This window comes from Petaurus breviceps, unplaced genomic scaffold (assembly GCF_028583685.1).
Source record: "Petaurus breviceps papuanus isolate PSGF00001 unplaced genomic scaffold, PetGlider_PUasm1.0 379, whole genome shotgun sequence".
Lineage (NCBI taxonomy): Eukaryota > Metazoa > Chordata > Mammalia > Diprotodontia > Petauridae > Petaurus > Petaurus breviceps.
This window is the reverse complement of record NW_027186303.1, coordinates 3,532,447-3,556,583: the sequence shown is the minus strand read 5'-3', so window position 1 is coordinate 3,556,583 and position 24,137 is coordinate 3,532,447. Positions and strand designations below refer to the sequence as shown.

At 52.9% G+C, this 24,137-nt stretch overlaps 1 protein-coding gene and 1 long non-coding RNA gene across 3 annotated transcripts in view; one reads left to right on the top strand and one right to left on the bottom strand.

Annotated features, from left to right (window-relative positions):
- Positions 1-24,137, top strand: part of ACO2 (aconitase 2) — a 31,109-nt gene that overhangs the window by 5,479 nt on the left and 1,493 nt on the right. The window contains exons 2-18 of one of the 2 annotated variants that reach the window (XM_069099446.1): positions 11,108-11,148; positions 11,634-11,790; positions 13,779-13,921; positions 14,460-14,718; positions 15,570-15,662; positions 16,055-16,213; positions 16,331-16,481; positions 17,052-17,156; positions 17,794-17,885; positions 19,005-19,110; positions 19,842-19,999; positions 20,138-20,211; positions 20,338-20,449; positions 21,165-21,287; positions 21,464-21,619; positions 23,004-23,195; positions 23,936-24,068. In XM_069099446.1, coding sequence (XP_068955547.1) covers positions 13,848-13,921; positions 14,460-14,718; positions 15,570-15,662; positions 16,055-16,213; positions 16,331-16,481; positions 17,052-17,156; positions 17,794-17,885; positions 19,005-19,110; positions 19,842-19,999; positions 20,138-20,211; positions 20,338-20,449; positions 21,165-21,287; positions 21,464-21,619; positions 23,004-23,195; positions 23,936-24,068 — 1,987 coding nt within the window. In that variant the 5' untranslated portion in view covers positions 11,108-11,148; positions 11,634-11,790; positions 13,779-13,847. The remainder of the gene's footprint in view (positions 1-11,107; positions 11,149-11,633; positions 11,791-13,778; positions 13,922-14,459; positions 14,719-15,569; positions 15,663-16,054; positions 16,214-16,330; positions 16,482-17,051; positions 17,157-17,793; positions 17,886-19,004; positions 19,111-19,841; positions 20,000-20,137; positions 20,212-20,337; positions 20,450-21,164; positions 21,288-21,463; positions 21,620-23,003; positions 23,196-23,935; positions 24,069-24,137) is intronic. The other variant, XM_069099445.1, reaches the window with a different exon arrangement.
- LOC138169861 (uncharacterized) lies at positions 7,757-11,050 on the bottom strand. Its single transcript, XR_011170482.1, has 2 exons — positions 9,714-11,050; positions 7,757-9,469 (listed from the first exon to the last, which is right to left on the bottom strand). It is a non-coding gene; the product is annotated as an uncharacterized lncRNA (long non-coding RNA).

Here is a 24,137-nt window from a genome sequence, read left to right as displayed (position 1 = left end):
TACTTGTTTTATAGCCGTGTGTGTAATGTGTTTGGGGGGAATGTGAGGGTGATGTTGAATATTCCCCTTCCCTGCTGTCAGCTCCAAGAGGTCAGGGGGAACCCTGTTTTAGCTATACTGTGTATCTTCTTCCTAGTGCTCTGCCCACACTAAATAAATGTTGCTTTAGTTGAGTGGGGATTCTTAGGTTCTCAGTAAAATTCCATGTATTAAACCTTGCCTTTGCAGAGTTGGGTTGTCTTGGTTTCACTTCTCTTTGCTCATTTCAGCGCTCTTTGGGAAAATGTGACTCGAAGGCAGATCTTCCTGTGCCCCTCCTGAGCCTTCCTGAAGATGCCTGACCAGCTTTGGCCTCTGCCTGTTGCTTAGTGACTAAAACTAACAGCTTTGTTTACTGATGGGAGGAGATTATTAAACTCTATTCCCAGGATAAAATCTCGGCATAGCTACATTGCGGTTTCACATTAGATTGTGGAGGTGGGAGGACATTGGCCATGAAAATGTGATTGGGAGTTGGGGAAGAATTACAGTCATTGCAGTGCCAAATGGGGTTGAAACTGGCCTGGCCTGAAGAACCAAGAAGGCCCCTAGGCCTGCTGTCTGTTCTATTATATACCCCCCTCACTCCCCACCCCCAAGCCCAGCTGCCTTTGGATGCTGGGGAGGAAGAAGCCTGTGGGGCCTTGGGAGAACACAAAAGTGGGCCAGGATGGCTGCTGGAAATCATATTGGTCCGGTGTCCATGGCAACAGCTCCTTGGTAAAACATGGCATCTGAGTACCAGCAAGAGATTGATAGCAAAGTACTAGACTCTGAGCTCACATAACCTGATTTAAGTCTTCTCCAGAACTGACAGGCCATCTCCCTGTGTCTGTTCTCATGTAATGTCCCCTAGGCCTAGCACGTACCCCCTCCTCATCTCTGCCTTGCCCTGAGAGGCTTCCTTCAAGGCTTGGCATCAGGGGACTTTCCCCAACTCCTTGGACCTCGTGCTCCCCGTTCCCACCCCTGGTGTGTGTTCTCTCTATTTGTGTGGAGCATTGAGTACTCCCACTGGCCTCTGGGGCCTCATTCCTCTTGCCCTAGTCTGTTCCTGCAGCAGAGTATCAGCTCCCTGAGGGCAGGGCCTGTGCCACTGTGCCCATTTTTTCCTTACATAGCAGGAAGTCCTGCTGCCCCCAGGGTAATCCATTCCCTTCCTGGCTGATGTAATGGTTTTGGAAGTTCTCTGTGGGTGGAGGTAAGGTCTTCTCCCCTTCCCTTCTGTGCTCTGAGGCAGGCAGAAAAAGGGGCAGTCCCCTTCCCCACATACTGGACCTCCTCAAGTTGGTCCAAGGTGGCAGAGCGGGGTGGGAGAACCCAAGCCTCCTGCCCCAGCGCATGACCTTGGGTCCCTCAGACATTTTGCTCTTCTCTGCCTGCCATATGTGGTGAAGTTTGCCTGTGCATGCGTTCCTAGGACAGCTGGTAAAAGTTAAAGATGGCTCCCTACTAGTGGGACACAGGCCAGAAAACTGCCCTTTCCTTTGGCCTTTACCGCCCTTGGGCTAGGAGTAGGCAACAGGACTGGGAGACTGGATTGGCCGACCTTGTCCAACCAGGAGGCTGCTGCTGTTGGGCCAGAGGGTGGGGGCAGCCCTCTGCAGGGGAATCCCCTCTAGCTTCTGGGCTAAAGTCCTCTCTAAGGAAGGCCTATCCTGGCACATCCAGCTGTAGGTGAAGCACCTGTTAAACTTAATGAGCATTTATTAAGGGTCAGATGTAGGGTAGGTCCTAGATGGACAAGAGCAAAAGCAGTCTCTGCTCTGGAGAGCTTACTTGGGGGGGAGGGGGGAGTAATCCCGGCATAGAGAAATAAATGAAAAATATAGTCAAAGTACAAATGAAATAATGGGAGGAAAGGTGTAGGTGATGCTTTAAGGGTCTGGGGCAGGTGGGGAATCTGAGGCCTTGAAGCCACATGTGGCCTTCTAGGTCCTTGGGGGTGGCCTTTTGACTGAGTCCAAGTTTTACAGAAGAGATACTTTTATTAAGGGCATTTGTTCTGTGAAGTTTGGATTTATTCAAAGGGCTGCACTTGAGGACCTAGAGGGCCACATGTGGCCTTGAGGCCACAGGTTCCCCACCCCTGGCCTGGGAGGATCAGGGAAGGCTTCTTGGAGGAGGTGTCATTTATAATGAGTCTTGCTTGAATGGTGCTGGGAATCACTGGAGAGAGAAGTGAGGAAGGATAGGATTTTAGGAAAGAAAAGAAGGGGGATTCAAGGGCCTTGAGGGGGAGAGGGGCCTGTGTGTACATGGGGCACCTCACTGTCCCACGTAGACCAGTCTGGTTGGAGGGTGGAGTGAGGGATCACCTGACCCTAACTCAGCTGGCATAAGGCTGGACAAACAGATTGGGAAGGGCTTGAGGAGCTGGGAGGGACGCCAAGGGCCTCAGTTTCTATGCCCAAGGACGTGGGCCAAGGTCATCCAGGAAGATAGCAGCACTTGATGTTAGTTAGCCAGCTTGCCTTTTGCACTCTGCTGCTGCCCCTCTGCATCTCCTTGCATGCAGAATGCTGCATTGGGGTCTTGTTAGGAGGCAGAGATGACCAAACTGCTGTCTCCCCTCCTGCTTCCTCTGTGCCCAACTGCAGAGCCCTGTGACACAGGATCTGGACAGACGAATGACCAGCTTCCAGGATTTCCAGAGATCTGTGATTGGGTCAGTGTGTGCAGTGTTTCCACTGGAGCATGTGGGAGCTGCCAAAGATAAGAAGTATATCTCCTCTGGTCAGCTCTCTCAAGCCTCCAAGTTACTCTGATCTTAGACAGGTCACAATGTCTGTACTCAGAAGCACATAGTAGGACCTGTCTGCATACTTCCTGGCCTGGCTTCCTAGCATCCAGGAGCCAGGAGGTGGCCCTGAGGTGATCCCAGCAGAGGACAGACTCCAGTGCAGAACTCCTTCCCAGCAGGGCAGATGAGTGAAGGTTTTGTGGAAGATGGTGGCTTTGGAACAAAAAACATGTCAGCAGGCAGGGGATAACCCTAAACCAGAGGGAGGGGGCATATGCACCAAGGGACTGCCCAGATGGGGCAAAGTCAAGGGGTTAGGTTAACTTGAACTGAAATAGCAAGTGAGGAAAGGTATGGGAATCTGCTGGAAAGCAGGGGCCAGCCATCAAGGGCTTTGAATGCCAGGTAGAAGCTTCTGGCCGAAGGGCTGTCTTCTGTTTGTAAACTCATGCCCCCAAAGTTAGCAGCTGACAGACATCAGAAATGCCCTCTCAGTCCTGAAGGGGCCCTTAGGAGCTGTGGTCCCACTTTCAAGGAGCCAGCTCCAGGGGCCCAGCTCATGGGCGCTCCTCACTGAAGTACTCCATAGAAAAATATAGCGGAAAAGAGGACACATCATGCTAGTTGTCTGTTTCCTTAAATCAGGGCGCTTCCCCTGTTTTGTGTTGTAGACCCTTTTGTTTAGTCTCTAGGGACCCTTCCTCAGAATCATATTTTTAAATGCATAAAATAAAAAAGGGAGCCAATTAATATTGAAATATAGCTATCAAACTTTTTTTAAAGTTTTTTTTTTTTAATTTTTTAAAAAAGTTCCCAGACCCCAGGTTAAAACCCCTAGCTTAAGGAGTAACATGGCATAGTGGGAAAGGGCTGCCCACATAGCTTCAAAGCAGACTGCCATTGGCTGACTGGACCCTTGGGCAGGCCTCCTCCTGGCCTTGGGCCACACTCCGATTGGGTTCTGAAATAGAGGCATGACCTCTGAGCCAGCGTACCATTGCTAGGCCCAGATCCCATAAGAGATCAGAGAAGAGAAGCCGGGTCCATTTGTACAAACATGTATCAGCTCTGTTTGTGATGGCAGAGAACTGGGAACTAAGGGGACGATAGCTGAACACAACAATGGTACATGAACAGAATGAGGCATTCGCGCCCTGTCAGAAGTTAGGGAAGAGGCGATTTCAGAGGGCCTCGGAACCAGAACAAGGTCTATATTGACTTCAGCGAGGTAAAGACTGCAGATCTTGACAGGGCAACCCCTCCTGCTGAGCCCAACAATGGGATGGAGCCCAGGACCCGCCTGTGCTGTGACCCATGACCAGTGTGCCACATTCGGGCTTTGCCTGGCTGCCAGAGAGTGTGCGAGTGGTGGTGTTGTGATAATGATGTTGAAGTGTTCGCGCAGGAGAATGTTGGTACCATCACATGAATTTAATATCTCATGGTAGTATATAAAGCTCTGTGTAACAGGCCTCTGTGGGGACCTTCTTTGTTGATTTCTAATTAATAATTTTTTAAAATCACAAGCACAGCTCAGAAATGGAGGGTAGTGGTGGCCTAGGGGCCCACATCAAAGGTCCCTTTGGGAGCCCTGGGTTTACCTCCTTGACCCCAGGCCATAGCATCGCTTCCTGTCTGGTCCATTGGGTTAGTTCTTAGGGCCAGTTAGTTTGTGAGCACCCAGGGTGTTTGTGGTGCTGTATCTGGCACTTCATGAATTCCCTGAAACATGAGGAAGTCCTTGGTGTCTGCCCTCTGGGAACTAATGAGGAACATTGTGTCTAGTCGGCAGTGGGCCCTGCAGGCATGTGATTCAAGGGGATTTCTCTGAAGTTAGAATGGATTAGAGTGGCCCCCTTGGGGCCTGGATTGGTGAGGCTCCTGGCTGTGGTCAGAGCTAAGGTTGGTAATCTTAGAACTGAATAAACTCACTGACCTGTCTATACCAGGATCAAACCTAGAATTTTGGCCAGAAGTCAGCCCTGTATGCAGCCTCAGGAAGTATAACATTCTCTCCTTAGCACAGAGTTAGGCCCTGGCCCTTAATGCAAAGATGATGTCTTGGGCTCCCTTTCATTTAGCTGTCCTCCTAGACAATCCTCCCCAGCCAAAACTGGTCCCAGTGCCCCACTCTGTGCATTTAAAGCCCTTCAGTGTTGCTTTTGACCTTGGCCTGACCCCCTCAAGTTTCCCTAAAAGCCAGAATCATTCCTTTCCCCCATTCAGAGTTCCTGGACACTCCTGGGATTCACCTCAGCCAGGTATTAGAATATTATCCAGTCAGAATTGTTCATACAAAAGTGTAAAGGGCTGATTTTACCCTTCAGGTTAGCTGCATTCTGAAAAGAACTTGTTCATCCCTCCTTTTCATTTAGTAGAATGGGGAGCCTACCGTAGAAGTCTTGCTGCAGGGGTTCTCTGGGCACCAGTGACCAGAACCTTGACTTTCCAGATTCTCCTTGTCATGTCTCCTAGGGCCTAACGACCAGCTCCCTCTGCTGTTGGTTTACTCCAATTGCCAGCTAGGTCTTCATTCCATTGGATCCCTATCTGTCTCCTTAAGGATGGCTCTGCTGGCCCTCCTGGCTTCCTGGAGCCAAGGAGAGTTAAGTCTAATCCCTCCAGTTAACAAACCTGCCAATCTTGGATTGCTTCAAGTCCCTTCTGTGTCTTCCTAGGTTGTTGTTGTTCAGTCACGTCTGACTCCACGTGACCCCAGATGGGGGTTTTCTTGGCAAAGATACTGGAAAAGTGACAGGCCCAGGGTCATATGGCTACTGAGGTCTTCCCAACTCCAGGCCTAGTGCTCTGTCCACCACCTACCTGCCTTTGCTTCTCCAGGTTAGACATCCCTAAGTCTCTGAACTGTTTGGAGTGAAATCCTAGAAGAAGCCAAAGGGAAAAGGCAGTGAGGAGAAGGGGAGAGATGGTGCTCAGAAGGTTTGAGGAATGGGAGAGGTGAATTCAGGCCAAGGCATCTCTTATAGGGAGTGGAAAGGGAGCTGTCCAGTTGAGTCGGAGTCTGTTCATTTGGGATTACAGACCTAGAGTTGGTTGTGGGTGAGATTAGCTCAGTGCTGAAATAGGAATGGAGAAATCAGAGATTGGGAGGGACGCGGGAGTGAGGATGGCAATGGGTTGGAGAGTGATCAGCTCTGATGTGGTCACTTGACCCCCAGGTGAAGGGTGGTGAGAAGGCAAGTGGAGCCAGGGTGGTCCCACATCTGCCTCCCTGTAGCTAGGAGACAAGAGAATAAGGTTGGGCCAGGGGCCTGAGTGATGAGGCAAGTAGGTCCAGCTGGAAGGAGAAGGGATAGGAGGCTATGATGAGAGAGCAAATCCCCAGGATCCTGAAGGTGATGTGATGCCTAGAGAAGGGAGGTCTGAGGTGTGACCCTGCTGTGGGGGAGGGCCTCTATTGTTAGAAGTTTGTCAGTATGGATATGGAAGTGCCTCAGGATGTCAGGGTGTGAATTAGAGAAGATGCTGGGGGTACTAGGTGTCCAATTGCCCCCAGAATGTTGGGAGGGCATTGGATGACAGCATTGGGAAGAGCCAGGCTTATTAGCATGTGTTGATAGAGGGGGAATTGGTAGACTCCTTGGAGGCAACTCTGCTCACTGCAGTGAAGACGCCTGCCTGCTGCAGGACAGAGTTAGAGGCTGGGGAACTGGCTTCCTCTCTTGGCTCTGCCATTTACTGGCTCCATAAGCTAGCTAGTTCATTTCTCTGAGTCTCAGTTTCCTCATCTGTAAAATTAAAGTATTTATAACTGGCCCTACTTGTGTACATCATGTCAGATGAAACACAGATGTGTTAGTGCTTTATACAGAGGGCCTCTAAGAGGCCCCACAGTGGCATGGGGACAGCAGATTTAAGTCACCGGGACTAGCCTCTGAATCTCAGCCTCCTCTTCTGCAGAATCAGCACAGTTCAGAGTTGTGGGGAAGGCATCCTAAAAGCTAAAAAGAAGAAAAACTTAATGTAATGGGAACTGTTACTGTAAGAGGAGCTGTTTTATCCTTTAGTGATTTTGTGAAGAAGCTCTTTGAGGACAGGGTTCCTGTTGTCTTGTTCACCTCCCCACCCCAGCACCCAGCACTGGGCTATACACACAGTAGAGGCTTTTTTTTTGTTTTTGTTTTTAATCACTAACTTGTTTTTTATATTGCCAGTTTCCCCAGAATTCCTCCTCCCCCTCCCGAGAGTTGTAACATGTATATGTACATATATACGTATGTATATGTGTGTATTATAATTAATAGTATTTTTAAGACAAAAAAATGAATAAAAGTTGAAAAAAATCAATGTAACTGACTAGTACATTGAAAAAGTGTGAAAACGGATGCAGTGTAGCATGGCGGTGCCATGGAGGAGGGGCTGAGGTGGGGTGGGGCTTCTCCCATCTTCTTTGGAGCCAGGCTTGTTCTTTAACTTTGCCCCACTGACTCTTGATTTTGGGGGTGCTTCTTTTGTTTGGCTTGAGGTGCTGGGTTCCATTTTCCTGGCTCTGCTGACTTCTGTCTGCATCTGTGCGTGTCAGTCCTCCCATGCTTCTCGGGAGTTGCCCTGGCTGTCCTTTTTCTCCAGCACAGTTCTCTGCGTTCCAGTATGTTCTTGCCTCATGCACCAGACTGTTCATTATCAGTGTTTCTCATCAGACACCTCCTCTCAGAGAGCCTTTGTCTAGGTTGGAATCTAAGGGTCACAAACGTGGCATCTCACTTCAGATTTTGTTTTCGGTGTGTTGGTTAATTTTACTTTTTTTTTTCTCTTCCTCTTAAAAAACAACTTATCATTGGGCTGGCTATCTGGGAGGGAGAGGGCTATATAGGAAGGATATCCTAAGCCTGGTGTCAAGTTAAAACCAAAAGATATCATTAAGATCGATTGTTGCAAAGGAGATGCTTGTCAGTGAGTTTGGGCAGCATTTGGACCTGTCCTGGCTGCCGACATCAGGAGAGATTCTAGGGGGTAGTCCTGGTGTGGAGGCCTCATTGGGCTGTGCCAAGGTCAAGGCTGAGGTTTCCTTTTGTCTGCCAGGAGGGCCTGTACAAAGTTAGTGGAAACTCAGGGTCCTGCTGGCCTGTCACCTCTCTGAGCCATGTCATGGTCGCTTCAGCACCCCCTTCCTTCCCCACAGGACTGGTGCTTTCCTTGCAGACTTCATGTAATGGGGCTGGGTCAGGCCCCATCTTGTGGTCCTCACTGCCATGACGATATATAATTTATGATAAATGACAGGTTTAAATGAATTTGCAGTTGGAATTCTGAGATCTTGCTGGGGAATGTTGGGTCTCTTGGGTCACTAGACCTCTGGCTGAGATATTAGATATTAGGTCATGTTCCTGCAGTTGAGGGAATTGTGGGAATTGAGTGCCCACCCCACCACACAGGCCTAGTGTCCAGTGGAGAGAAACAGACTCTCCTTGAGGTGGGCCCCAGTGGGATCCGTGTGCATTACTTAGAAGAGGGATATTGATGAACTTGGTTAAATTAAGAGGAGGGCAACTGAGGCATTCTGCAGCATCACCCGAGATGCAGGGGGTGCATACATGAAGGGCTTTCATGGGGAAAATGGATCTGTCTCATTCTGTATGACCCAGAGGGCTGAATCATGGGCTGTGAGGACCAGCAGGGAGCCCTCACAGATGAAGTGTGTAAACACAAAGGGGTGTGTGCTGAAACGGCTGGTGAGTTAGCCATGGTGTCATACAAGGAGAGGGAGCAGGGGTGCGACCAGGAATGGTTGGACGACTTTGGGGTAGAGTACAGCAACTTCCAAAGTTCATGATTTTGCAATAATATCTCATCTCTATCAGCTTTTCAGGGTCCAGTCAGTTACATTTGTACCTTGACTTTTGGAGATACCAAGACAGACATTCTTGCTGAGGCATGTGGCTTGTTCCTCTGGCCTGTGATCAGCAGCTGAGGTCTTCAGGCTCCTCCCTCTGAAATAAAGGAGGGTGGTGTCACTGGGCCTAGTGGAGACAAAGAGAGGAGAGGTGGACCCGTTGGGTCCAAGGGGCAGTGAGGACATAGGCTGCTGAGACTGGAACTCCATTCACTGCCTTCCTTCAAAGGTCAAAATGTCAGGAGCCTCCCCAGGCCCAGGGGTCCTGGGCTGAGCTTTTTTCCTCCTGGAGTCCTGGGTGGAGAATCTAAAGACCTTGGCCCTGCCTCCATTGTTCTTCCTCACCTCTGCACAGTTCCTCAGCTAAATCAGTGTGACTATGTTAGTCTGCCCCTTCCTCCACTTTGATTAGCTTTCTGTGTTAAAAATAGGAGCTTGCATTTACATGGTTATTTATAGTTACAAAGTGCCATCTGTAAAATCACTGATGTGGGATCATCTGGCCCTTCCTATCTCTCAGGGCTTTTGGGAGGATGACATGAGAACCTGCAGGTCAAACTTACCCATATGTGTAGGCTCTGGGCGTCCTTTGGCATGGGTCCTTCCAGGTGCAGCCCCTTCTCTTTGTCCTCAGTTTTCCCTTTTTCCAAAGAAATGCTTTTCCAGGCTAGGTCACAGACACCAGCCACATAAGGCCCCTTAATGGCCCCTTACTCCATGACCCGCCAGAGCTTGTGCCGGGGAGCAGTAGGACAGGAGGGAAGGCTTGTTGGAGTCCAAGGGCCTGGGTACACATCCTGGTTCTGCCACCTGTTGTGCCCCAAACTTCTCATCTGTAGAATGAGAGGGTAGTCCTTAGCCCCTTAGGCCCCTGCCAGACTCTGTAAAGAACCCTGGCTGCCCTCAAGTGATGCCTGGGAGATGGACTCTAATGGAGGCTCTCAACACCGATCTAACTGGAAAGCCCCTAGCACCTCCTGGCCCTGCTCCAGGCATGCTGTGTGGTTTTACCTCAGGAGCATGAGCTTATCTATGCCTTGGTGGCTTAGTGTATTGGCATAGTTGGATAGAACTTACCTTTTTAAAAAGGAACAAAGTTGCTGATACAAAGAAGTCCCTTTCTAATGGTGGAATTCTAGGTATGGCAGTGTAAATTGGTTGGAGGAGCTATCCTTGGACAGTTTCAGTTCACAGCATAGGAAGGAAACCTGCCTGCCCATCCATGTGTCCTGGTGAGCTCTCTGGCCACTCCTTCATTGTCCTCTTGTTTTGAACATCATCAGCATTTTAGGCAAAGTTGTGAAGGTGAGGCAGCTCTGTTTGCTTCTGAATGCCCCTGCGTCCTGCCATTAGAAGGCCCAGGGGATCTCTCAAGCCACTTCCCAAGGAAGCCAAGTCAGGAAAGCAGGGGAGGCTGAGAAGAAGCAGCAGCTGGTGGGGGCCAAGTCCCTGGCCTCGAGCCTGGTACTTTCCTCCCTGTACTGGTAAGAACACTCAGGCTCAGGGATGATAGAAGGGAGGACAGATTGGGGGAAAAGGGACAGGGTCAAAGAAGAAAATAAAATACGTGGGGAGCGGGATAGGATGGAGGGAAATGTAGTTAGTCTTTCACAATATATCTACTATGGAAACGTTTTGTGTAACTACACATGGACAACCTATATTGAATTGCTTGTCTTCCCAGTAAGGGTGGGTGAAGAGGGAAGAAGGGAAAGAATTTGGAAATCAAAGTTTTCAAAACAAATGTTAAAATTTTTTTAAATTGTTTTTTACATGCAATTGGGAAATAAGATATGCAGGCACTGGGGTATAGAAATTCATTTTGCTCTGCTAGAAAGTTAGGGTGGTATGGGGGAGGATGTAAGAGCAGATGCGGGGAAAGGGGAATTCAGTAGGCTTGCTCTCTTGGGACAGGGGGTAGGGGCAAGATGGGGAGAAAAATTTGTAACTTAAAATCTTGTGGAAATGAATGTTGAAAACTAAAACTAAATAAATAAAAGCTTAATTACAAGGAAAAAAATTTAAAAAACTTCACAACCTGGAAAAAAAAAACTCAGGCTCTCAGAGGCTGCCTTGCATTGAACATTTTCTTCACATCTTCACTTCACTCCTCCCCCACTCCCCAGCCCCAGGTGAATAAAACAAAACAAAACTGGTAGCAGAGTCCATCTGCTTATGAAAGGCAAGTCCCTGCATTGGCCTGTCCCAGACCTGGGCCTGCCATTCTGCCTGTAAGCCATGCCCTCCATCAGCAGCAAGCTGTACCCGAGGGACCAGAGAGGGGCGAAGTCCTTTGTCAAGGCTGGGGAACTTGGGCGCAGGCACATGTCTTTAAGGAGACAAAATATCCTTTGTAAACCACATGATTTTTCTCGCCCTTGGTCTCCTTTGCTCGATCTCCAGTGTTTCCTAAGCAAGCCTCCGTTCATGTGCTACTTCATCAGCCTTGTCTCTTTTTCCCTTCCCAACAGTCCCTGGAGGGAGGTTGAACTACAACTGTCTTTATTTACAGGTGAGGAAACTGAGGCTCAGAAACGTAGCAAGCAGGCCATGACCATGCAGCCAGTTGGTGGCACTTCATTGAGGTCATAGGATTTACAGTGGAATACACTCAGCTGCTCCCTAAATTCCCTCTTGACTCTTTATAAATGAGGAAAGTGACTTTCCCAGGGTCATGCAAGTAACAGTGTGGAGCAGAGGGACTTGGAGTCCAAGGTAGAGAGGTTTTTCTTCAGAGGACAGTAAGGAGGGTGGATCGGGGCAGCCTTCATGGAAGAGGTGACCACTGGGTTGGGCCAAAAAGAATCTGAATTTCTAGGGGGTGAGAGTGGATGACATTCTAAGCATAGAGAAGGGGTGAGCAAACACCACACCAAAGAGGTATGGTGATTCGACTGGAAACGTGTAATGTTTGTTGATTGAATTTGTATAGTTGTATTAGCTGTTTGTGTAGTCATTCTATTCTCCTAGGAGTTGGCTTTCTATTTTTATTCCTAGAAACCGGCTGGAGATTGGTCTAACCATCTATACTGGAGAAACAAAGTGGATGAAAACCCCTATTACTCAGATCGTGACAGGCAGCCTATTGAATTGATCCATCAGTATTGCAGGCAGACACATCTTAGATGGAGCATGAGCTAATTTGGACAGCTAGGTATGATGTTGGTACCTTTTAAGATAAAGAACACAAGGAATTCCATCAGTGTGCTGGACAGGAATTATATAGGATGGGAAGGTGTGGAGGGATTTTTTGGTGTTTTTCCCTTTTCCCTATGCCAGTCTTACAATAGGATGAATCCTTTCTGGTGCAGTGGATAGAGTAGGGGCCTAGATTCAGGAAGATTCATCTTCCTGAGTTCAAATCCAGCCTCAGATACTGTCTGCCTCAGTTTCCTCATCTGTAAAATGAGTTGGAAAAGGAAATGGCAAACCACTGCAGTATCTTTGCCAAGAAAACCCCCAGTGGGATCGTGGAGACTCAGATGTGACTGAATGACAGAACAATAACAGGTGTGTTTGATTATGACACCCATGAAAATGCTTTTTGGTGTATATGTGGATGTATTTTTCCCTTAAAGATCAACGATGTCCATAGAGGGCCAAGCCTGGAGTCAGGAAGACTTGAGTTCAAATACAGCCTCAGACACTGGCTGTGTGACTCTGGGCAAGTCCCTTCTCTGCCTCAGAATAGTAATAGCACCTACCACCCAGGGTGCTTTCTAAGCCCTGGAGTGCTGTTCTAGTGCACACAGCTGCTGTTGTCCACGCTGTTTGGGGGTGTGGCCTGTGTTCAGACTAGCAGGTGAAGGGCACGTTGGCTGGGTGTGGAATTAGGGCCTTCCTCTGATGCTGGCTACATAACCACTCTGAGCCCTGGTTTTCTCATCTGTAAAATGGGGGTAATGTTGCCTCTAATGATGACTTACAGAATGTTTGAGAGTCTCAGGGGAGAGGATGTCTTTAAATGCTTTGGAAGATGCCTAGTGCTCTGTAAATGCCAGGGCATTACGGCCCAGTGGGTAGAGAGCTGCCTTGCACCCAGGCTGGCCCCTGGCCCAGTCACTATTAACTCTCTGTTCCCCCTGGCAATTCTCACAAGGTGCCAGTTTGCATTGGTGGTGAGAGTTTGAAATGTTAAAGACTGTCATCATTGTCTGGTCTACCCCTCCATCTTCTAAGCAGAGAGGCTGTGGGTGGCTTGGTCACAGTCCATGGGGGCTTACCCTGTGCCTTAATCCTCCTCGCAGGGAGGATGCAGCAGAGGTTCCCACGGCCTGTTTGCTGGCTGGTGGCAGGGCCAGGATTCCCACCTGCGTCCCTTCCCTGGACCTGCCTGTCTTGGGGTCTTGGTTCAGCCTTTTGGTTCACTTCCTCTGTCCATACAGTGCCACTCTTGGGTGTGTGGTGTGGGCAGCATCCCCATTCCAGCAGGCATCAGAAGCTTGGGCTGGCTCAGTGAGAAAAAAAGAGGGGGCCCAGCAGGCCCCTCAGAGCTGGCCTGCCCATCATTCCACTTCCTCAGGTGTGGCTCTAGAGGCGGACATTTCTCAATCACTGGAGGGTTGATGTCTGGCCCACGAGTAGCCCAGGAGTGTCAGTATTACCATTGTCTAAGTAGAGAAGGATGCTGAGGTCCAGAGGGGCAGTGCCCAGCCTCCAGTAGCTAGTTAGTGTTCAAGCAAAGTCTTGAACCCAGGCCCCTCTGACTCCTAGGTGAGTGCTCTTCCCACAGCATTGTGATCCCTCTTCTAGGTAGCCAGCAAGTAGGGGCTCTCAAAGCTGTGCCCTCAGCATGCCTGGATCTGTCTGCCTTTCATGGCATGTGGGCAGCAGGGAGTTTGGAGACCTGATCTGCCATTAGCCTGTGTAGAATGAGGCCATGGCAAGGGGCAGCCGTGTTGCCCTTACCAGAAGCACTTGGCAGGCCTCAGAGGGGTTGCCCTAGCAAGGCTGCTGCGGGTTGTGAGTGCAAGCGCCTGTGCCACTGGAACCCTGCCCTCGGGGTTCTTTCCCCTTTGGCTCCTCCTGGTCAGTCCTAAAACTGCATGACACCCCCAGGCCTGAACAGGCAGTACTTTATCCAGACCCGTGGCTCTGCATGCTGGGCATCACTTACTCCCTTTGTCCCCTCTCTCCTTGCAGAAGGTGCTGGGCATTGGGTTCCGAAGGTACCATGTGGCTTCCATCCTGTGTCAGCGGGCCAAGGTGTCCATGAGCCACTTTGAGCCCCAGAGTTACATCCAGTATGAGCTTCTGGAGAAGAATATTAACATTGTCCGGAAGAGGTAGGAAAGGGGCTTCTGGGACTGATGGAGTAAGTGGCAGGAAGTCAGGCCTGCAGGGCTGCCTCTGCCCTCAGGAAGCTTCTGTCCTAAGGAGACAACCTGCTTCCTCAGCTAAATCTGTATAGAGTCCATGCAAAATAAATATGAGTTAGGGACAGGGTGGGGCTGGGGCCCTTTAAAGGAGGCCATTTCAGGGCTAGGCTGCAGCCAGAGCAAAGGCCTGGAGGTGGGCAGTAAGAGTGTCTTCATGAGGAAGAGCACCTCCCTTCACAGCTGAGGTGGGGGACTGCAGGTGTGAAATACTGCACATGCTTTCAGATGAGGCCCATGTGGCACCTGGATTTGAGGGACTGTTTTTTCCCCTTTATTCAAGGGATTGGATCACTGAGTGGGGAAGGAGGAGGGCTGTACTCAGCTTATAAAATTAAAGGCATCAGTATAATGAGAAACAGTTGAAGAAAGCCCAAGGTCTGAGGGGGGGTTGGGGGCTGGCACTGCCAGGTGGCCCCTGCCCTGCCCACCTCCTGCTTCTGCACAGGCTGAACCGGCCACTGACCTTGTCCGAGAAGATTGTGTATGGCCACCTGGATGACCCCTCCAAACAGGAAATTGAGCGGGGCAAGTCATACCTGCGGCTCCGGCCAGACCGCGTGGCCATGCAGGATGCCACAGCGCAGATGGCCATGCTGCAGTTCATCAGCAGCGGGCTGCCCAGGGTGGCTGTACCGTCCACCATCCACTGTGACCACTTGATTGAAGCCCAGGTTGGCGGTGAGAAGGATCTCCGGCGAGCCAAGGTACAGTAGCAGCACGGAGGGGGCGAGCCAGGGGGGCTTCCCCAGACTGGGCTCTGTGAGACTTAGAACGGCCCAGAAAACACACAGAGGAGAGTCAGAATGTGCTCGGGCCTTTGCCAAAAATCAGGATTTCAGAGCTTTGATGTGGCTTCTGGGCTCTCCTCAGTGTCTAGCCTCCCCTCAAACATTTGACCCTATGAAGTAGGCCTGGAGGGGCTGCCCCAGGGCACTCAGCAAGAGAGATCTGACCCTACAACCCCCACGTGCATCCCTCCTCAGGTTGGCCCATGGTGGGCCTCTTCTTACTCTCCCTGCCTCACGTGCCCCTCTGTTGCCCTTGCTCCAACTCTCTTCCACCAGCACCTGTTTTGGGAGTAGGTTTGACTTCCTGGATCCCCTGGCACAGACACTCCTGGGACTCTGTCCCTCCCCTCCCCCCACACACACACATGCTTGCGCACAGGCACACAGCTTGGGAGTGCCAAGCGCCCCCACTGAAGGACCCTCTGTCCAGAGAGAGCTGAGCCCCCATGGGAAGCAGGAAGAGCTTCCTCCTGTTGGAGGAGCCTCCTTCTCCCCCTCCCCCCCAACCCCCCATTGGCTCTTTTGGGCTTGGTGCCCGGTTCCCACTGGGCTCTTTCCTCTTCCTCCATCCTAAGCACATCCCAGTCCTGAGCAGTGGTGTGGGTCATCTGGCTTTTCCAGGCTCATTCTTTTGCTATGTGTCCCTGGGCCTCAGTTTCCTCTCTTGGGCCCGAGGTCTCTCACCCCTTGGGGCCCACAGGCAGAAGCCGAGTCTGGCTCAGAGCACCCTCTTCCTAACAACTTTTCCTTCTCACTTGTGTTAATAGGACATTAACCAGGAGGTCTACAGCTTCCTAGCAACAGCAAGTGCCAAGTATGGGGTGGGCTTCTGGAAGCCAGGCTCAGGAATCATTCACCAGGTGAAGAAGGGGCAAGCGAGGGATGAATGCAGGCCTATCCAGAGGGGATGGCGTGGGGGAGGGAGGCACCACCTCTTCAGGAGCAACTGTGTCTGAGCTGCTTCTGGGGGACGGAGGTCAGATTGTGACCCAATGGCAGTCACCCTCGCCCTGCCACAGACACATCTGTAAAGTAGGTTTGATATGGCTGCTAGTGCCTTCTTCATGGGGCTGGTCTGCAGCTCCACCAAGATGTGTGGTTCTTTGTAGAGCTGGAAATGCTCCATAAATTCCAGGTGGACAAATGAAATAAATGAAAGGCTCATTGAGCACCCAAGGGGTCTGGGGAGGTGACTTCCTTGGCCCCCCTCCTTCACTGAGCACTCAGCTCCCATCCTTGACACCTTTTCCAGATCATCCTTGAGAACTACTCATACCCAGGGGTGCTGCTGATCGGCACAGACTCCCACACCCCGAATGGCGGCGGCCTGGGGGGCATCTGCATCGGGGTTGGCGGAGCTGATGCTGTGGATGTTATGGCCGGTATCCCCTGGGAGTTGAAATGCCCCAAGGTGAGATAGTGAGGGTGGTGTCTGGAGAGGCAGGTGGGGTGCTGTCAGGGCACCTCCCAGGCTGGCTCCCCCAGCTCCTTCTGCCCTCACTGCCTCACTTCTGGGTTTCCCGGACAGGTGATCGGTGTGAAGCTAACTGGCACATTGTCGGGCTGGTCCTCTCCCAAAGATGTGATCCTGAAGGTGGCTGGCATCCTCACAGTGAAAGGTGGCACGGGGGCCATCGTTGAGTACCATGGGCCTGGCGTGGATTCCATCTCCTGCACTGGTGAGGGGCATCTTGGGTGATGGTCTGATCCAGAAGTTGGAGAGAGGGTGGGCATGTGCCAGGCTGCCACATCCCATCTAGGAGGTTGGGCAGGGGAGGGTAGGGAAGGCTGGGCTCAGCTCTCAGCATCCAACCACAGCAGAGCTGGGTGGGCCTTCCACGTCCTCCGGCCCCAGTCATGGACTCTCCTCTACCCCCTTTCCCACTCTACACAGCCTGCAGAAACCTCCACACCAAGCTTTCTTGGGGAGGTAACAGAAGGAAGTGCCAAGTTTCAGTTAGTAAAGCCCCCTTCACCTAGAGGGAGCCTGTGCACATTAAGGGAGCTGGAGCTGAACCTCAAGGACACCTCTCTCTAGCTTTGGCCTTGGCCTGGCAGTTCCTGTAGGAGTGGAGGGGTCATAGCAGAGCTGTAGGTCCCACATGGTGGTGGGGGGAGACGGGTAAGGGGCAGCTCTGGAGGTGCTGGCAGAGTGCCTGGGCACCCACCCAGCCAGTCAGGGTCACGATGCAGATGTATAAATGATACCACTCTGTGCTCAGCCCCACTGGGTAAATTTCTCCCTACAGGCATGGCGACAATCTGTAATATGGGTGCGGAAATAGGAGCCACCACCTCTGTGTTCCCCTACAACCAGAGGATGAAGACATATCTGAGCAAGACCGGCCGGGGCGGTAAGAGAAGGAGATGGTGGGAGGAGATGCTTCTCATGCCTCTCGAGGAGGAGACCCCAAAACCTCTCAATCCTTTGGGGGAGCCTTCTGAGGAGGCAGGAAGGCCAGGAGGTGCCATCTGCTTGTCCTGTGCCAGGGCTGCAGGGGCAGAGAAACAGAATATGAAAGCTGGGAAGGCCCTTGGAACAGGGGGTGTCAGGGCTGGGGAAGCGCGTTCATGGTGGACAGATAGGGGTGGGAGATAGGACAGGATACTGGATCATTGTCAAGGGTGGTTGCCATTTTTGCTTAATCATTTCTCAGTCAGAAGTGAGAGTTATGTGTGGAAAGTGGGGTGGGGACTCAGAATGGCAGAAGCTGTCAGGCCATCTGTCAGTGCTCAGGCCTTCCTCCGGGAAGCTGCCTTGATTCTGGCAGTTAGCAGGCAGGGTCTTTCACTCACCACTTTGGGTCTTAATTTATATTCTTTCTCCTGCCCACACCTTGTCCCCTTGCTAGACTGGGAGCTCCCTGAGAGCCAAGGGCCATGCCTTTGCCCCAGGCTCTCGCACAGCCTGTGCACATGGTGGGGATTGAACCAGTGTTTGTTGCATGGATTTGGATGGAATGGTTGACCTGGCTTCTTGGCTGTTTTCAGACATTGCTAAAGTGGCTGATGAATTCAAGGACCACTTGGTGCCTGACCCTGGCTGCCATTATGACCAAGTGATTGAAATTAACCTCAATGAGGTAAAGAGTGACCCTGAGCCCTGGGTGTTGGAGGGCAGGACATGGTGCGGGCTGTGCAGGGGCCGTTCTGGGGCTGTGGGACTTGTCTGGGTGGGCCCTCTGGCATCACAGAGCGTTGTGCACCGCAGACGGGCTGGCAGCCCAGCATCTTTCAGGGCATGGGAAAAGTGTACAGGGCCAGTGCTTAAGGGCCTGGAATGCTCAGGTGCTTAAAGGATGGGTCTGAAGACAAACGTTTGTTTTTTTGGCTCCCCTCATCCCATCCAGAGGTGGTGGAGGTGGAGGTAGGTGGCTTCTTTGAAATACTGGATAGAGGATGGGTCAGCAGCTCTGGCCCTTCTGCTCAGATGGAGGCATGGGAGGCGGGCCTACGGGTTGAAGGCCAACTCTGCCCTCCTCTTGCAGGCCATCTTCATGCCTGTGTCCCCTTGTCTCCTTAGCTGGGGCTTTATAAACTTTGGGGAGTGTGTCCTTGCCCCTGTCCTCTGCCCCCACATCCTCATGGCTGAAAGGATGTGAGCAGTAAAGACTGGGCATGCCCCTTAGGGAAAGCCACTGAGCAGCCCCAGGCACCCTGAGGTGCCATCTCAAGGTGCTCAGGAGCAGCTCTGCTTTCCCTGCATCCTGGCACCCTTCCCTTGGGTCAGGATCAGGCAGCGGATGGTCTGCCTCTCCTAATGCTGCCCAGAGCCTCTAGAGAACATGGGCAGCTCTGGCCTGGTTCTCTCAGGCAGTGCACTGGGAAGAGCCTTCAGCCAGGAGTCTGGTTCAGGGTTCAAGCCCCTGTCTGGGCCTCTTTCCTCTTGGGGCCCTTCTGGTTCTAGCCTCATGTTGGGCCCCATCCTTTCTCCGCTCTGGAACGAGTGCCTGTGGGGGTAGTGGGACGAGGCCACAGCCAGGTCTGGCTTCCCCAGTCACTGTGACGTGAGCACTTGCAGTCACGTGCCTCAGTTTCCCCCATCTCAAACAGGAATGCACAGCTGATCTTGTTAGGAGGAATTTCAAGGAAGTTTCTGGGATTTTTTCTTTATAACAGTTATCATGGAAGAGCCAATAGCTTTGTTGCCTTCCCCTCCCTTTCCCCAGCCATCAAATTGAGACTAGTGTTCTCTCCTACAGCTCAAACCGCACATCAACGGGCCCTTCACCCCAGACCTGGCCCACCCTGTGGCTAATGTCGGAGCTGTGGCAGAAAAGGAAGGCTGGCCACTGGACATCCGAGTGGGTGAGCACTTGCACGCAGGCATGAGGGCTGGAATGGGGAGGACGGGACCCAGGCTGCTCTGCCCTGAGGTGAAGAAAACACCCAGTCCAGTGGGCTCTCCTAGCTGTCTCTTAGGGACCATGGTGGGTTAGGGAGGCCCTTTGGGGACAGTCCTAACACCCCGTTGGGTGGCCGGAGTCAGCCTTGGAGAGGCAGGCTGGGCAGGGCCTGGGGGTGGACAGCAGGGGAGCAGAAGAAACTGTTACCCTGAGGAGTGAGTGTCAGTCTCTGCAGTCCCTGAGCCTAGCAGAGATGCTGGCAAGGTGCACATTCATCCATACCCCAGTTGGCCTGGAGGCTACCATCCCCCTGTGGCCAGAGATCTCAGCCTTGGTCGTGGACCACCATCTTGTAACAGAGAGAACTCCATGACAGAAGGGTCTAAGAAGGAGCCTGGCTCCTCCTCCTCCTCCTCCTCCTCCTCCTCCTCCTCCTCCTCCCTTTCCCCTGGGCTGGGCCAGGTTGAGCTCCAAGGGTTGTTTCTCCAAGCCCTGGCTCCTTCATTAGACTCGATTTGCCAGGGTTCAGTAGTGGTCTTGGCCATCCCACACCCATTAGCTCCAGAACGTTGTGGTGACCTCAGGTGGTAAGGCTGAGTACCCAGGCTTGGCCTCCCTCTCTGGGCTGGGGAACAAGCCCCTCCCCCCCTTTCTCCATGAGCTTTCCTTATTCTCCTTTCCCCACTCCCCCAGGGCTGATTGGCAGCTGCACCAACTCCAGCTACGAGGACATGGGGCGCTCAGCGGCTGTGGCCAAGCAGGCCCTGGCCCATGGACTGAAATGCAAGTCTCAGTTTACCATCACCCCCGGTTCTGAGCAGATCCGGGCTACCATTGAGAGAGACGGCTATGTGAGTGTCTCCCTGCTTCTCAGCCTGCCCAGGCTCCAGGAGCCATGGGGCTGCCTACAGCTGCCCAGTGACATCTGACCACCAGGCCAGAGCCCAATGAGGCCAGCTTCAGGTGACACTCCACCTTCCTTCTTGCAGGCGCAGATCCTTCGTGACGTGGGAGGTGTCGTCTTGGCCAACGCCTGTGGCCCTTGCATCGGCCAGTGGGACAGGTGAGGAGCTGGCCAGGGCTGCTGCCCTGGAAGGCAGAGTGGAGTTGGGGCGTCAGGTGGGACACCTCCAGCCCAGCCCAGGGGCAGGGCTCAAGGCCAGGGCCCTGCCCTCTTGTGCCCCTGCAGGAAAGACATCAAGAAGGGAGAGAAGAACACCATCGTCACCTCCTACAACAGGAACTTCACAGGCCGCAATGACGCCAACCCTGAGACCCATGCCTTTGTCACCTCTCCCGAGGTGAGCCCCTCCTCTGCTGTGCCCACAGTTGCAGCCTCCCCCTTCTCTGGGCTGTCCTCGCAGAAGAGGGAGGAAGCCCTTAGTAAGCTCCTACTGTGTGCTGGGCACTGGGCTTGACAATGACCATCTCATTTGATCCTTAAAACTATGCACCATTTTACAATTAAGGAAACAGGCAGAGGCTAATAGTTTTGCCCAGGGTCCACATCAAGGAAGCATCTGAGGTCCAATTTCAACTCAGATCTTCCTGAGGCCAGACCCACATTCTGTGCACGGTGGCATCCCCCAGCTGAGTATCCTGTAAGGACCAGCCGAGTGTGGCTGTAGTTAGCTGCTGTGTACACAACCCTGGGTGACAGGAGACAAGCTCGAGGAGCCCAGCATCTCTTCTCAGAAGCCCCAGGGGGCAGTGAGGCAGGCACAGTGTAGATGGCACACATGGGCACTTCACAAAGGCTTCCCCTTCAGAGTGCCAGAGCCAGGCTCAGTTCTGAGGCCCCCCAGTGCAGCATGCAGCTCGTGTGCACGTGGCAGCTCACATCTCTTCCTGGTGACCTTGGTGACCTTGATTGCCTGGCCAGCCTGGCTGGGCCTGGCCAGCCAAGGGTCCCTGGCCCCCAGCCCCACTGGGGCACAGCTCCTCTGAGGGCAGATCTGAGCTTCTGGAATGGAGAGATGTGGAAGGTGCCACATTCAAGGCTTCTCCTCATTGCAGATTGTCACCGCCTTGGCCATTGCCGGCACCCTCAAATTCAACCCAGAGACAGACATGCTGACTGGCAAAGACGGCAAAAAGTTCAAGCTCGAGCCTCCTGATGCAGATGAGCTTCCCAGAGCGGTAACATCCCCTTCCCCATGCCCTGTGCCTGGGGGGTGGGGGGTTAGCCCCTCGCCCTGGAGCCACAGGCCGCACGCCCAGACACCCAGGAAGCCGGGGCCCTGGTTCTTGTTGACTCGAGGCATGGCTTCTCTCCCACAGCTGACATCTCTCCTCTTTCCTTCCCCCCCTGACAGGACTTTGACCCTGGGCAGGACACCTACCAGCACCCCCCAAAAGACGGCAGTGCCCTGCGTGTGGATGTGAGCCCCACAAGCCAACGCCTGCAGCTCCTGGAGCCCTTTGACAAGTGGGACGGCAGAGATCTTGAGGATCTGCAGATCCTAATCAAGGTGGGACAGGGAGGCAGTAGGCACTACCCACTGGGCCTCTGGGCAGGATGGAGTGTCTTCCTGCCTGCTGTCCTGGCCTCAGCTTCCACATCTCCCTCCAGAAAGAGTGTCTGCTTTGTTCCCCATCTCTGTCCCAGGGCCCACAGTTAGGAAAGGCCTCTTAGGTCTCTGACAGAAGGAACATCCCACTTGGCAAGAGCTTGTGCCCAGAGATGGCCAGGCTAGGCCCTTGGCGAGGGCCTGGATCTTGGGCCTGCTGTCAGCCTTGGCCTGCATCTGTCCAGAGTGCTCAGACTCAGATGCCCCCTAGGACCTGGCCAGTGAGCTTGAGAAGACCTTAGCAGCTGCCCATGTCCACACCCCTTGTTTGGGGGAGGGGGTCTTGGCCATTTTTGTCATTCCCAACACCCCATATCATGAGGTGACACCCAGGTTTTCTTCCAGCTCCCAATGAGAGGACATTTCCTGTCTCCTCCTAGAGGGCCTTGCCTTGTGTCTCGAGCTTAGGTGACCTTTGGCCACTTGTCCCAATACCCCTCACTTTCTGTAACCTTGGTATCACTGGTCACCAGGCCCTGGTTTAGTTGTGAAACCATCTCAGGTCTCCTTCATCTCTCACGATGCCCATCTAGTGTGTGCCTGTCCCCTCGTGCACACGGATCCACCCTCAGGCTAAGCTCTGGACAGGCCAGGGCCGCTGCCCAGCTGTCTCATGTATAGGAAATGCTTCCTGTGTGCCAAGCCTGCCCACAGGGAACTCACCCTCCTCCCCAAGCATCGTGTGGCTCAGGCTGGTCACCTTGCTGGCCTCTTGGTCTTTGCCCTCCACTGCCCCCAAGGCGCCTCATGCTTTCTCCTCCCTAGTCTCACGCAATTCCCTCCACCCAAAATGGTCAGCCTCCTCTTTGCTGAATGCGCAACCATCTCCTCTGCAAAGCCTTCTCTAAGCCCCCTCCCCCAATTAAGGCAGGAATTAATGATGCCTTCCCAGGCCCCCCAAGGCTAGCTGTTCCTCCCAGATGTCCTTGCCCTATGTTTTCTTTTTTAGTGGTCAGCATCTGTATTGCATGCCCTTGTGAGGTGAATCAGAAGCCCTGTGAGATCGGGGCTCTGTCCTGTCTTTGTCCTCCACCCCGAAGCTGGCACGGTCATGGGCACATGGCTGGCAATTGCTGTTCCCCCATCTCCCTGAGTAACCCTGTTAGAAATCCACCCTCTAGGAAAAGGTCTAGGTCATTGGTCTAGGACATTGGGTAACTCACCTGTGCAGCGTAGACCCCTCTGCTTTCCTTTGTCCTGCCTTGCTCTGGGCCGCCCTGAAGCCTCCACACCTCACGTGGGTGTGAGTGTCTGACCTCTGCTCTCCCTGACCCCTTCCCCCCAGGTCAAGGGGAAGTGTACCACTGATCACATCTCTGCCGCTGGCCCTTGGCTCAAGTTCCGGGGCCACCTGGACAACATCTCCAACAACCTGCTGATTGGCGCCATCAACATAGAGAATGGGAAAGCCAATTCAGTGAGAAATGTTGTGACCCAGGAGTTTGGGCCAGTCCCAGACACTGCCCGCCATTACAAGGTAGGCCAGGAGGGATGGCACACAGGGTAAGTCTGAGGACCAGCTGTCGTAGCTCCTCGGAGCCAAGAACAGGCCATGGTTGGGGTGGGGGAAGATGGCAACCCTTCCAGAGTAGGGAGGGAGTTCACCAAGAAAGGGTTAACAAGGATGCATTTCAAGATTTAGGAAAGTTGAGCCAGAGTGAGGGTACTGGGAGGCTGGCAGAGGCCTCCTCATGCCTCCTACCTGCCTCTGGAGGAGACTTTGGACCCCTAGGCTCAGCTTCCCTCACCCACTCTCAGCAGCTGGGTGACCTTGGTCAGCAGGGCTTCCTGGGGCATACTGGCTGTCCTGTGGGCTGGGATCGGGCAGGGGAGCCAGGGGAGGGCCCCTGAGGAGCAGTCCCAAGAGGATGCAGCTTTGGGATTGGGGCCCAGAGCAGGTAGAAGGCAGGATCTGAGGTGGAGGAGGAGGACTGGATTGGAACTCTGTCCCTGCCTGTGTAACTGTGGACAAGTCGTTTCCCATCAGATTCCTCCTCTGTCAGCTGAGGGCTAGGACTAGACCCAGAAAGTCAAGGTCCCCCAGTGCCTGCCCCACTCATCTGTCTGGAGGCTTGTGAAGACCCCTCACACCTAGAGCAGGGCTTTGGGTGGAGCTTGGGGACCCTGGTCCCTTAGGATCTCTCAGCTTCTCAACCCCTGAAGCCCCCTGCCATCTCTGTAATCCCCTCACAAACCATACCCATTTCCCTCAAACAGAAAAGTGGCATCAAGTGGGTGGTGGTCGGAGATGAAAACTATGGGGAAGGGTCCAGCCGGGAGCATGCAGCCCTGGAACCCCGGCACCTGGGCTGCCGAGCCATCATCACCAAGAGTTTCGCCAGGATCCACGGTAGGCTGGGAGGCCTGGTGGTTGGCATTCCTACCCAAGGAATGTCAGGCTGCTGCCAGCCCTGCCCCA